Below are 14,780 nucleotides of genomic sequence, written 5' to 3' on the forward strand. Positions count from 1 at the left end.
TTCTCCTAGAAGTGACCGGTGACTTTTCTCCTAGAAGTGACCGGTGACTTTTCTCCTAGAAGTGACCTGTGACTTTTCTCCTAGAAGTGACCGGTGACTTTTCTCCTAGAAATGACCGGTGACTTTTCTCCTAGAAGTGACCGGTGACTTTCCTCCTAGAAGTGACCGGTGACTTTTCTCCTAGAAGTGACCGGTGACTTTTCTCCTAGAAGTGACCGGTGACTTTTCTCCTAGAAGTGACCGGTGACTTTTCTCCTGGAAGTGACCGGTGACTTTTCTCCTAGAAGTGACCGGTGACTTTTCTCCTAGAAGTGACCGGTGACTTTTCTCCTAGAAGTGACCGGTGACTTTTCTCCTAGAAGTGACCGGTGACTTTTCTCCTAGAAGTGACCGGTGACTTTTCTCCTAGAAGTGACCGGTGACTTTTCTCCTAGAAGTGACCGGTGACTTTTCTCCTAGAAGTGACCGGTGACTTTTCTCCTAGAAGTGACCGGTGACTTTCCTCCTAGAAGTGACCGGTGACTTTTCTCCTAGAAGTGACCGGTGACTTTCCTCCTAGAAGTGACCGGTGACTTTTCTCCTAGAAGTGACCGGTGACTTTTCTCCTAGAAGTGACCGGTGACTTTTCTCCTAGAAGTGACCGGTGACTTTTCTCCTAGAAGTGACCAGTGACTTTTCTCCTAGAAGTGACCAGTGACTTTTCTCCTAGAAGTTACCAGTGACTTTTTTCCTACACGTGACCAGTGACTTTTCTCCTAGAAGTGACCAGTGACTTTTCTCCTAGAAGTGACCAGTGGCTTTTCTCCTAGAAGTGACCAGTGGCTTTTTTCCTACACGTGACCAGTGACTTTTCTCCTAGAAGTGACCGGTGACTTTCCTCCTAGAAGTGACCGGTGACTTTTCTCCTAGAAGTGACCAGTGACTTTTCTCCTAGAAGTGACCGGTGACTTTTCTCCTAGAAGTGACCAGTGGCTTTTTTCCTACACGTGACCAGTGACTTTTCTCCTAGAAGTGACCAGTGACTTTTCTCCTAGAAGTGACCAGTGACTTTTCTCCTAGAAGTGACCAGTGACTTTTTTCCTAGAAGTGACCAGTGACTTTTCTCCTACACGTGACCAGTGACTTTTCTCCTAGAAGTGACCGGTGACTTTTCTCCTAGAAGTGACCAGTGACTTTTCTCCTAGAAGTGACCGGTGACTTTTCTCCTAGAAGTGACCGGTGACTTTTCTCCTAGAAGTGACCAGTGACTTTTCTCCTAGAAGTGACCAGTGACTTTTTTTGCTAGAAGTGACCAGTGACTTTTTTCCTACACGTGACCAGTGACTTTTCTCCTAGAAGTGACTCGCGCTCTTTTTTCCACTAGACGAGGATTTGAGAGGATCTGCTGGGAAAAAAGTAATCCTCCAAAAGCTCCATGTGCACATGGCCCAAGGACGGGCTGAGAGGAGCCGCATTTGGCCAGTGAGCCCCTCTGCCAGCTCTCGCCCCATGACGCCGGTCTGCCGCAGCTTCTCTTTCAGATTTACACCCCTGACAGGACTCGCAGCGCACACCTGTCTGGTCCTTTTTCTGCCCACACTAGTGCCTCCAATACCCGGCCCTGCGGAGGAGCAACCTGCGACCACGTCTACCGTCTGTAGATTCCCCTGACTGGTCAGAACCTGTGTGTGAACGCAGCTTTATACAATGCGTCTCTGACTTCTGGACTCGCAGCCAATTCACCTGCCCACAACCAACCCCCTAATTACCAGATTCCAGCCCTGCGCCGGAGGAGCGGCGTCCTGACGACAGAGGCGTGGTGCACACTTGTAGGACACAACAAACGCCGCGCTCTTGGCAGATGATGTAGTGTGTGGACATTACCGCCGGGTGCTGTGTGTCCAAGGTGTGGCAGCTACACGCCGGCTCCTGAGGCCCCGGACAGCACAGCGCTGACTGACTGCCACCATGCAAGCGTCCACTTTGGGTTCTTATTCGCCATGGATCAGATTCACACTCCGATGAATCAGACGAGGCCGTCGACAGCGGGGGTGAGAGCGGAGACGTCTGCGGGGCTCCTGTGTATTCCATGTGTCTGGTGGATCCATGTGGGACGTGCACTGAGATGACGTGCGATGTATGAGTGGACCTGGGCGTGAGTTTAGATCATTGGGTCTGAGAACCCGGAGACGGGAAATGCGAGAATAGAGGCGCATTCACACAAGGCAGACATTCCTGCGAGCGGCAGATTCACCTGGATTCATTTAGTAGAAATCCATTTACTGTGGATCCAGATGGACGATATTTTATCATTTGGGGGATTATTGTTTTTACTTTTTGTGACCTCGAGATTTCAGACTTCTTGTAATGAAGGAAACTTTGGGGCACAAGATGCAGCTTAGATGTAATCAGATGAAAATTGTGATTTCTAAGTCTTTGCGTCCTCAGTACATTGTGACGTGAGGCATCTTACAAAGAAAGGAAACTGTCGGTAAAACATCTACTGGTCCTTCAAGCAAAGCTGCTAAAATGTGCCCCAAAGCTGCCAGTACAAGTCCCCCGGTGATAACGTCCCCCCGTAGTTCTCCAGTACAAGTCCCCCGGTGATAACGTCCCCCCGTAGTTCTCCAGTACAAGTCCCCTGGTGATAACATCCCCCCGTAGTTCTCCAGTACAAGTCCCCTGGTGACAACGTCCCCCCGTAGTTCTCCAGTACAAGTCCTCTGGTGATAACGTCCCCCCGTAGTTCTCCAGTACAAGTCCCCTGGTGACAACGTCCCCCCGTAGTTCTCCAGTACAAGTCCCCTGGTGACAACGTCCCCCCGTAGTTCTCCAGTACAAGTCCCCTGGTGACAACGTCCCCCCGTAGTTCTCCAGTACAAGTCCTCTGGTGATAACGTCCCCCCGTAGTTCTCCAGTACAAGTCCTCTGGTGATAACGTCCCCCCGTAGTTCTCCAGTACAAGTCCTCTGGTGATAACGTCCCCCCGTAGTTCTCCAGTACAAGTCCCCTGGTGATAACATCCCCCCGTAGTTCTCCAGTACAAGTCCCCTGGTGATAACGTCCCCCCGTAGTTCTCCAGTACAAGTCCCCTGGTGACAACGTCCCCCCGTAGTTCTCCAGTACAAGTCCCCTGGTGACAACGTCCCCCCGTAGTTCTCCAGTACAAGTGCCCTGGTGATAACGTCCCCCCGTAGTTCTCCAGTACAAGTCCCCTGGTGACAACGTCCCCCCGTAGTTCTCCAGTACAAGTCCCCTGGTGACAACGTCCCCCCGTAGTTCTCCAGTACAAGTCCCCTGGTGACAACGTCCCCCCGTAGTTCTCCAGTACAAGTCCTCTGGTGACAACGTCCCCCCGTAGTTCTCCAGTACAAGTGCCCTGGTGATAACGTCCCCCCGTAGTTCTCCAGTACAAGTCCCCTGGTGATAACATCCCCCCGTAGTTCTCCAGTACAAGTCTTCTGGTGACAACGTCCCCCCGTAGTTCTCCAGTACAAGTCCCCTGGTGATAACGTCCCCCGTAGTTCTCCAGTACAAGTCCCCTGGTGACAACGTCCCCCCGTAGTTCTCCAGTACAAGTCCCCTGGTGACAACGTCCCCCCGTAGTTCTCCAGTACAAGTCCCCTGGTGATAACGTCCCTCCGTAGTTCTCCAGTACAAGTCCCCTGGTGATAACATCCCCCCGTAGTTCTCCAGTACAAGTCCTCTGGTGATAACGTCCCCCCGTAGTTCTCCAGTACAAGACCTCTGGTGATAATATCCCCCCGTAGTTCTCCAGTGCAAGTCCCCTGGTGATAACGTCCCCCCGTAGTTCTCCAGTACAAGTCCCCTGGTGACAACGTCCCCCCGTAGTTCTCCAGTACAAGTCCCCTGGTGACAACGTCCCCCCGTAGTTCTCCAGTACAAGTGCCCTGGTGATAACGTCCCCCCGTAGTTCCCCAGTACAAGACCCCTGGTGATAACATCCCCCCGTAGTTCTCCTGTACAAGTCCCCTGGTGATAACGTCCCCCCGTAGTTCTCCAGTACAAGTCCCCTGGTGATAACGTCCCCCCGTAGTTCTCCAGTACAAGTCCCCTGGTGATAACGTCCCCCTGTAGTTCTCCAGTACAAGTCCCCTGGTGATAACGTCCCCCCGTAGTTATCCAGTACAAGTCCTCTGGTGATAACGTCCCCCTGTAGTTCTCCAGTACAAGTCCCCTGGTGATAACGTCCCCCCGTAGTTATCCAGTACAAGTCACCTGGTGATAACGTCCCCCTGTAGTTCTCCAGTGCAAGTCCCCTGGTGATAACATCCCCCCGTAGTTATCCAGTACAAGTCCTCTGGTGATAACGTCCCCCCGTAGTTCTCCAGTACAAGTCCTCTGGTGATAACGTCCCCCCGTAGTTATCCAGTACAAGTCCCCTGGTGATAACATCCCCCCGTAGTTATCCAGTACAAGTCCCCTGGTGATAACGTCCCCCCGTAGTTCTCCAGTACAAGTCCCCTGGTGATAACGTCTCCCCCATAGTTCTCCAGTACAAGTCCCCTGGTGATAACGTCCCCCCGTAGTTATCCAGTACAAGTCCTCTGGTGATAACGTCCCCCCGTAGTTCTCCAGTACAAGTCCTCTGGTGATAACGTCCCCCCGTAGTTATCCAGTACAAGTCCCCTGGTGATAACATCCCCCCGTAGTTATCCAGTACAAGTCCCCTGGTGATAACATCCCCCCGTAGTTCTCCAGTACAAGTCCCCTGGTGATAACGTCCCCCCGTAGTTATCCAGTACAAGTCCTCTGGTGATAACGTCCCCCCGTAGTTCTCCAGTACAAGTCCCCTGGTGATAACATCCCCCCGTAGTTATCCAGTACAAGTCCCCTGGTGATAACATCCCCCCGTAGTTCTCCAGTACAAGTCCCCTGGTGATAACGTCTCCCCCATAGTTCTCCAGTACAAGTCCCCTGGTGATAACATCTCCCCCATAGTTCTCCAGTACAAGTCCCCTGGTGATAACATCCCCCCGTAGTTATCCAGTACAAGTCCCCTGGTGATAACATCCCCCCGTAGTTATCCAGTACAAGTCCCCTGGTGATAACGTCTCCCCCATAGTTCTCCAGTACAAGTCCCCTGGTGATAACATCCCCCCGTAGTTATCCAGTACAAGTCCCCTGGTGATAACATCCCCCCGTAGTTCTCCAGTACAAGTCCCCTGGTGATAACGTCTCCCCCATAGTTCTCCAGTACAAGTCCCCTGGTGATAACATCCCCCCGTAGTTATCCAGTACAAGTCCCCTGGTGATAACATCCCCCCGTAGTTATCCAGTACAAGTCCCCTGGTGATAACGTCTCCCCCGTAGTTCTCCAGTACAAGTCCCCTGGTGATAACGTCTCCCCCATAGTTCTCCAGTACAAGTCCCCTGGTGATAACGTCCCCCCGTAGTTCTCCAGTACAAGTCCCCTGGTGATAACATCCCCCCGTAGTTCTCCAGTACAAGTCCCCTGGTGATAACATCCCCCGTAGTTATCCAGTACAAGTCCCCTGGTGATAACATCCCCCGTAGTTCTCCAGTACAAGTCCCCTGGTGATAACATCCCCCCATAGTTCTCCAGCACAAGTCCCCTGGTGATAACATCCCCCCGTAGTTCTCCAGTACAAGTCCCCTGGTGATAACGTCTCCCCCATAGTTCTCCAGTACAAGTCCCCTGGTGATGACGTCCCCCATAGTTCTCCGGTCACTTTGGACCCATTGAGATGCCCCCAGTCCCTGGTACAATCATTCGGTGACATAAAGGTCCTTAGCGATCTGATAACGTGTATCTAATGAATGAGAATCTGGGTGGTCAGCAGGTGAGGACCTTGTCTCTGGGGAGACCCCATGGGCAATGTCCCCGTCCTAGGAGATCACCTGGTTTCTTTCCGAGCCCCTGATGGTCCATCACCATGGTCTGTCCACAGGCCGAGGTCTGATGTAGGAACGTTCCTGATACTCCCTTATAATCCAATGTTTGGTCTCGAACAAAAAAACCTACAGACTAAGGAAATGTGTCTACACCTCTATGACATGGAATCGTAGGTGACGTCTGATGATGGGGGTAGTAGTGTGAATGCATCAGGTCTATATTTATCGAGTATATATAATGTATGGCCGCCTGTATTTCAGCTGATAGAACTGCACGTCTATCTTGTGCCGGAAGATCTGTGGAGCCCCAAACTCAATAAAGCTTCTCTGGATGTGATCGGGAGATTTATTTCACTTGGATTCATCAGGTAAAGAAAAGAAAGAATCCTTTATATGTGACGAGCACGGCAGTATCGCGACTGGATTATTTATCCTGCCTAGAAAGGGACAAATAATACATTTGTCCACATTGTCCCACATGTTGGTCAGATGCATGAGCCCTCGAAGTTCTAAATCTTATAAGGACAAACAAGTTCCCCCACTATGGAGTAATGTTCCCCATCCTGTGCCCATCCTACTGGGTGTATATATACATATGTACATGACTCGTCCTGGTATATATCTTCCCCATCATGGGCCCATCCCAGTATATATGTCCCTTAACCTGGTATATATGTCCCTTATCCTGGACCCATCCTGGTATATATGTCCCCCACCCTGGTATATATGTCCCCCATCCTGGTATATATGTCCCCCACCCTGGTATATATGTCCCCCATCCTGGTATATATGTCCCCCACCCTGGTATATATGTCCCCCCATCCTGGTATATATGTCCCCCCATCCTGGTATATATGTCCCCCATCCTGGTATATATGTCCCCCACCCTGGTATATATGTCCCCCATCCTGGTATATATGTCCCCCACCCTGGTATATATGTCCCCCCATCCTGGTATATATGTCCCCCATCCTGGTATATATGTCCCCCATCCTGGTATATATGTCCCCCATCCTGGTATATATGTCCCCCATCCTGGTATATATGTCCCCCATCCTGGTATATATGTCCCCCATCATGGTATATACGGTATGTCCCCCATCCTGGTATATATGTCTCCCATCCTGGTATATATGTCCCCCATCCTGGTATATATGTCCCCCATCCTGGTATATATGTCCCCCATCCTGGTATATACGTCCCCCCATCCTGGTATATACGTCCCCCCATCCTGGTATATACGTCCCCCCATCCTGGTATATGTCCCCCATCCTGGTATATATGTCCCCATCCTGGTATATACGTCCCCCCATCCTGGTATATGTTCCCCATCCTGGTATATATGTCCCCCATCCTGGTATATATGTCCCCCATCCTGGTATATACGTCCCCCATCCTGGTATATATGTCCCCTTCCTGGTATATATGTCCCCCATCCTGGTATATACGTCCCCCATCCTGGTATATACGTCCCCCCATCCTGGTATATACATCCCCCCATCCTGGTATATGTCCCCCATCCTGGTATATATGTCCCCATCCTGGTATATACATCCCCCCATCCTGGTATATGTCCCCCATCCTGGTATATACGCCCCCCCATCCTGGTATATGTCCACCATCCTGGTATATATGTCCCCATCCTGGTATATATGTTCCCCATTCTGGTATATATGTTCCCCATCATGGTATATATGTCCCCTATCCTGGTATATATGTCCCCCCATCCTGGTATATATGTCCCCCCATCCTGGTATATACATCCCCCCATCCTGGTATATACGTCCCCCCATCCTGGTATATACATCCCCCCATCCTGGTATATACGTCTCCCCATCCTGGTATATGTCCCCCATCCTGGTATATACGTCCCCCCATCCTGGTATATGTCCCCCATCCTGGTATATATGTTCCCCATCCTGGTATATATGCCCCTCATCCTGGTATATATGCCCCCCATCCTGGTATATATGTCCCCCATCCTGGTATATGTCCCCCATCCTGGTATATATGTCCCCATCCTGGTATATACGTCCCCCCATCCTGGTATATGTTCCCCATCCTGGTATATATGTCCCCCATCCTGGTATATATGTCCCCCATCCTGGTATATACGTCCCCCATCCTGGTATATATGTCCCCTTCCTGGTATATATGTCCCCCATCCTGGTATATACGTCCCCCATCCTGGTATATACGTCCCCCCATCCTGGTATATACGTCCCCCCATCCTGGTATATGTCCCCCATCCTGGTATATATGTCCCCATCCTGGTATATACATCCCCCCATCCTGGTATATGTCCCCCATCCTGGTATATACGCCCCCCCATCCTGGTATATGTCCACCATCCTGGTATATATGTCCCCATCCTGGTATATATGTTCCCCATTCTGGTATATATGTTCCCCATCATGGTATATATGTCCCCTATCCTGGTATATATGTCCCCCCATCCTGGTATATATGTCCCCCCATCCTGGTATATACATCCCCCCATCCTGGTATATACGTCCCCCCATCCTGGTATATACGTCCCCCCATCCTGGTATATACGTCCCCCCATCCTGGTATATGTCCCCCATCCTGGTATATACGTCCCCCCATCCTGGTATATGTCCCCCATCCTGGTATATATGTTCCCCATCCTGGTATATATGCCCCTCATCCTGGTATATATGCCCCCCATCCTGGTATATATGCCCTCCATCCTGGTATATGTCCCCCATCCTGGTATATATGTCCCCCATCTGTGTATATATTTCCCTCATTCTGGTATATACATCCCCCCATCCTGGTATATACGTCCCCCCATCCTGGTATATACGTCCCCCCATCCTGGTATATATGTCCCCCCATCCTGGTATATGTCCCCCATCCTGGTATATATGTCCCCATCCTGGTATACACGTCCCCCCATCCTGGTATATGTCCCCCCCCATCCTGGTATATACGCCCCCCCATCCTGGTATATGTCCCCCATCCTGGTATATATGTTCCACATCCTGGTATATATGTTCCCCATCATGGTATATATGTCCCCCATCCTGGTATATATGTCCCCCCATCCTGGTATATATGTTCCCCATCCTGGTATATATGTTCCCCATCATGGTATATATGTCCCCCATCCTGGTATATATGTCCCCCCATCCTGGTATATACGTCCCCCCATCCTGGTATATACGTCCTCCCATCCTGGTATATATGTCCCCCCATCCTAGTATATACGTCCCCCCATCCTGGTATATGTCCCCCATCCTGGTATATACATCCCCCCATTCTGGTATATGTCCCCCATCCTGGTATATATGTTCCCCATCCTGGTATATATGCCCCCCATCCTGGTATATATGCCCCCCATCCTGGTATATATGCCCCCCATCCTGGTATATATGTTCCCCATCCTGGTATATATGCCCCCATCCTGGTATATATGTCCCCCATCCTGGTATATATGTCCCCCATCCTGGTATATATGTCCCCCATCCTGGTATATATGTCCCCCATCCTGGTATATATGTCCCCCATCCTGGTATATATGTCCCCCATCCTGGTATATATGTTCCCCATCCTGGTATATATGTCTCCCATCCTGGTATATATGTCCCCCATCCTGGTATATATGTCCCCCATCCTAGTATATATGTCCCCCATCCTGGTATATATGTCCCCCATCCTGGTATATATGTTCCCCATCCTGGTATATATGCCCCCCATCCTGGTATATATGCCCCCCATCCTGGTATATATGTCCCCCATCCTGGTATACATGTCCCCCATCCTGGTATACATGCCCCCCATCCTGGGCCCATCCTGGTATATATGTTCTCCCATCCTGGTATATATGCCCCCCATCCTGGTATATATTATTATTATTATTATTATTATTATTATTTATTATTATTTATTTATATAGCACCATTGATTCCATGGTGCTGTACATGAGAATGGGTTACATACAAGTTACAAATATCACATACAGTAAACAAACTAACAATGACGGACTGATACAGAGGGGCGAGGACCCTTCCCTTGCGGGCTTACATTCTACATGTCCCCCATTCTGGTATATATGCCCCCCATCCTGGTATATATGTCCCCCATCCTGGTATATAGTGTATGTCCCCCCTAAATCTCTTTGTGCACACGGCCTGATTCCGGCCTAGACATCAGAATGGCAGGTGATGTCCTTGCGGCTGGTGATTGGACTCTTTTTTTGTCATTGCTGGCTCTTTTTTAGGGTGCCCCCTGATATAAAGCTGCGGACGCTGAGGGAGAACCTGGCTGAATTCCTGGGAGACGACTCCGTCACAGACAAGTTTGTGTTCCTGAAATGTGTTGGCAGCAGCCTGGCGGTGGTAACTGTCTATAGGCGTCCGATCTCTTGTCGTCTTGATAATCTGATGTCTTTACCTGTGTATTCTGTCATCTCGTCTTTATATGAATATGTCGCCCACCCGGCTGGTGATAGTCGCTGCTCGGCATCCCGTGTAGTCAGGGCCTCCGATAGCGGCTTACTCTGGGGTGTTACTGTCACCTGATGTTCATTGTTGGAGTCAGTGGGACGTGGTAACAGTTTGTGGCGTCTTGTCGGCCCATCGCTCGTAGGGGACCGTCCTCCTACGCTGCTCATTTTCAGTCCCGTCCTGGAATGATGCTGCTCATAAAGGGGCGCAACTGATGCAAACAGACCCACATTGGGCATTTCGGGGTATTTGCACATGTTCCTGTTGTGATGCAGTGACCCCTGTAACAGGTAGGGGGCCCTGCATGGTCTCCCCAGTATACGCACGGAGGCATATTGAGGCCATAGGAATGCATGGCAGTTGCATTCATGGATGTGATTATGTGATAAAGTCCGGCATTGTGGTGAATGGCCGATATATGTGTCGCAGAGGAGGGGACTCTGCGCTGCCAGCCTGAAGCGATGTGGTGTTCTGGGTCCTATAGTCCCACAAGTGCATGCTGTATGTTTATAATGGGAGGTTGGCAGGGCTAGTTATGTGAGATCGGCGGGACAAACTAGCCACACACCCACACTCCCACCCAGGGGAGTGGTTAAGGGTATATAATGTGACCAGGGTGTGGGTCACATGTCGCTGTGAGTTTCCTGTTTGAAGCCTGTGTTGGAAGACCTGGGAGGAGGCTTCCTGAAGAGCACATAATGGGGCTTTGCTACTGGTGGCCTGGGTATTGGACGGTCCCAGCTGGGGATGGACATCCTGAATAGTACCCGGACTGGCCACCTGTGTGATCCTGTGTAACCTGGGTGTTGGGAGGTCCTGGGAGTAGGATCGGATCCCTGAATAGCACGAGGTGAAGAGCGGGATCTGCAGAGCCAGTGACAGCTACTGTGTGGGGAAGCTACAGTCCTTCGGTGGGTCTGGACTGACTAATGTGTGCCGGCCAGGCAAGTTGGTGATCCCCGTGAGGCAGTTTCCCAAGAGAGAGGACTGACAAGGAGTCAGCAGGTGGGGCAGGAGCTCCCGTAAGCTACCATAGACTGTTGGTGCTTGTGTTGTGATATGAACCGTGTGGTAACCCACGGCAACTGGTCAAAGGAGGACCAGCGTGATTAGTTGCTGCAACCTGTTAATGGGAAGATAATGAGTTAACCACATCTTGCTGTGTTACAGAATGGACTACATGTAAGTCAGTGAAATGCAACTTGGCTTACGATGCAGTTTGTGCTGTATATAATGAACCATATGGACTGATTTGTGTGAAAAACCGTGCCCGTGTGCCTGAATCTCGTGCCAAGCGAGTGTCCCCCAATACACTCAGTAAGAGCAATCTTACACTGTGCAGTCTTATTGGAAAATTGCATCAAATAAGCTTATGCATGGTCTCCGGAGGACGGCACTTTTTATGTCCGGTGATCGGCCAATTCAGAAGTGACAGCTCGTCGTACACATCTGCAAGGAACGCTGCAACAAAAATCTAGTATTATGTCATGCTGGATAAACCAGATCACGAGCTCTCCTCTCTGGCTGATAAAGGGGGTCTGCAGTGGGGGTCTGTGTATGTCATATCCATATGACATACTAGCAGAGCTCATGGACAGTGCAGCAGTCACTTAGGTTACCGGGATACCTGATCACATCTATGAGTAATGTGCATGGCGTCCTGTGGGGGTGGGACGTGTCCAGGATACCTGATCACATCTATGAGTAATGTGCATGGCGTCCTGCGGGGGTGGGACGTGTCCGGTATTCCTGATGACATCTATGAGTAATGTGCATGGCGTCCTGCGGGGGTGGGACGTGTCCGGGATACCTGATCACATCTATGAGTGATGTGCATGGCGTCCTGCGGGGGTGGGACGTGTCCGGGATACCTGATCACATCTATGAGTGATGTGCATGGCGTCCTGCGGGGGTGGGACGTGTCCGGGATACCTGATCACATCTATGAGTAATGTGCATGGCGTCCTGCGGGGGTGGGACGTGTCCGGGATACCTGATCACATCTATGAGTGATGTGCATGGCGTCCTGCGGGGGTGGGACGTGTCCGGGATTCCTGATCACATCTATGAGTAATGTGCATGGCGTCCTGTGGGGGTGGGACGTGTCCGGGATTCCTGATCACATCTATGAGTGATGTGCATGGCGTCCTGCGGGGGTGGGACGTGTCCGGGATACCTGATCACATCTATGAGTGATGTGCATGGCGTCCTGCGGGGGTGGGACGTGTCCGGGATACCTGATCACATCTATGAGTAATGTGCATGGCGTCCTGCGGGGGTGGGACGTGTCCGGGATACCTGATCACATCTATGAGTGATGTGCATGGCGTCCTGCGGGGGTGGGACGTGTCCGGGATACCTGATCACATCTATGAGTAATGTGCATGGCGTCCTGCGGGGGTGGGACGTGTCCGGGATACCTGATCACATCTATGAGTGATGTGCATGGCGTCCTGCGGGGGTGGGACGTGTCCGGGATTCCTGATCACATCTATGAGTAATGTGCATGGCGTCCTGCGGGGGTGGGACGTGTCCGGGATACCTGATCACATCTATGAGTGATGTGCATGGCGTCCTGCGGGGGTGGGATGTGTCCGAGTTACCTGATCATATCTATGAGTGATGTGCATGGCGTCCTGCGGGGGTGGGACGTGTCCGGGATTCCTGATCACATCTATGAGTGATGTGCATGGCGTCCTGCGGGGGTGGGACGTGTCCGGGATTCCTGATCACATCTATGAGTGATGTGCATGGTGTCCTGCGGGGGTGGGACGTGTCCGGGATTCCTGATCACATCTATGAGTGATGTGCATGGTGTCCTGCGGGGGTGGGACGTGTCCGGGATTCCTGATCACATCTATGAGTAATGTGCATGGCGTCCTGTGGGGGTGGGACGTGTCCGGGATTCCTGATCACATCTATGAGTAATGTGCATGGCGTCCTGCGGGGGTGGGACGTGTCCGGGATACCTGATCACATCTATGAGTGATGTGCATGGCGTCCTGCGGGGGTGGGACGTGTCCGGGATTCCTGATCACATCTATGAGTAATGTGCATGGCGTCCTGCGGGGTTGGGACGTGTCCGGGATTCCTGATCACATCTATGAGTAATGTGCATGGTGTCCTGCGGGGGTGGGATGTGTCCGGGATACCTGATAACATCTATGAGTAATGAGCATGGTGTCCTGCGGGGGTGGGACGTGTCCGAGTTACCTGATCATATCTATGAGTGATGTGCATGGCGTCCTGCGGGGGTGGGATGTGTCCGGGATACCTGATCACATCTATGAGTAATGTGCATGGCGTCCTGTGGGGGTGGGATGTGTCCGGGATACCTGATAACATCTATGAGTGATGTGCATGGCGTCCTGCGGGGTTGGGACGTGTCCGGGATTCCTGATCACATCTATGAGTGATGTGCATGGCGTCCTGCGGGGGTGGGACGTGTCCGGGATTCCTGATCACATCTATGAGTGATGTGCATGGCATCCTGCGGGGGTGGGACGTGTCCGGGATACCTGATCACATCTATGAGTAATGTGCATGGCGTCCTGCGGGGTTGGGACGTGTCCGGGATTCCTGATCACATCTATGAGTGATGTGCATGGCGTCCTGCGGGGGTGGGATGTGTCCGGGATTCCTGATCACATCTATGAGTGATGTGCATGGCCTCCTGCGGGGGTGGGACGTGTCCGGGATACCTGATCACATCTATGAGTAATGTGCATGGTGTCCTGCGGGGGTGGGATGTGTCCGGGATACCTGATCACATCTATGAGTGATGTGCATGGCGTCCTGCGGGGGTGGGATGTGTCCGGGATTCCTGATCACATCTATGAGTGATGTGCATGGCCTCCTGCGGGGGTGGGACGTGTCCGGGATACCTGATCACATCTATGAGTGATGTGCATGGCGTCCTGCGGGGGTGGGATGTGTCCGGTATTCCTGATCACATCTATGAGTGATGTGCATGGTGTCCTGCGGGGGTGGGACGTGTCCGGGATTCCTGATCACATCTATGAGTGATGTGCATGGCGTCCTGCGGGGGTGGGATGTGTCCGGGATTCCTGATCACATCTATGAGTGATGTGCATGGCCTCCTGCGGGGGTGGGACGTGTCCGGGATTCCTGATCACATCTATGAGTAATGTGCATGGCGTCCTGCGGGGGTGGGATGTGTCCGGGATACCTGATAACATCTATGAGTAATGTGCATGGCGTCCTGCGGGGGTGGGATGTGTCCGGGATTCCTGATCACATCTATGAGTGATGTGCATGGCGTCCTGCGGGGGTGGGACATGTCCGGTATTCCTGATCACATCTATGAGTGATGTGCATGGCGTCCTGTGGGGGTGAGACGTGTCCGGGATTCCTGATCACATCTATGAGTAATGTGCATGGTGTCCTGCGGGGGTGGGACGTGTCCGGGATTCCTGATCACATCTATGAGTAATG

The 14,780-nt window shown here is 51.7% G+C and overlaps 1 protein-coding gene across 3 annotated transcripts in view; it reads left to right on the forward strand.

The window, feature by feature from the left end:
• Positions 1-1,828: 1,828 nt before the first annotated feature.
• SPATA1 (spermatogenesis associated 1) overlaps positions 1,829-14,780 on the forward strand; it is a 44,508-nt gene continuing 31,556 nt past the window's right edge. For all 3 annotated transcript variants that reach the window (XM_069735816.1, XM_069735819.1, XM_069735817.1), the window contains exons 1-3: positions 1,829-2,030; positions 6,118-6,224; positions 10,100-10,217. In XM_069735816.1, coding sequence (XP_069591917.1) covers positions 1,980-2,030; positions 6,118-6,224; positions 10,100-10,217 — 276 coding nt within the window. In that variant the 5' untranslated portion in view covers positions 1,829-1,979. The remainder of the gene's footprint in view (positions 2,031-6,117; positions 6,225-10,099; positions 10,218-14,780) is intronic.

The sequence above is a fragment of the Ranitomeya imitator genome, chromosome 8 (genome assembly GCF_032444005.1).
Source record: "Ranitomeya imitator isolate aRanImi1 chromosome 8, aRanImi1.pri, whole genome shotgun sequence".
In the NCBI taxonomy this organism is placed as follows: Eukaryota; Metazoa; Chordata; class Amphibia; order Anura; family Dendrobatidae; genus Ranitomeya; species Ranitomeya imitator.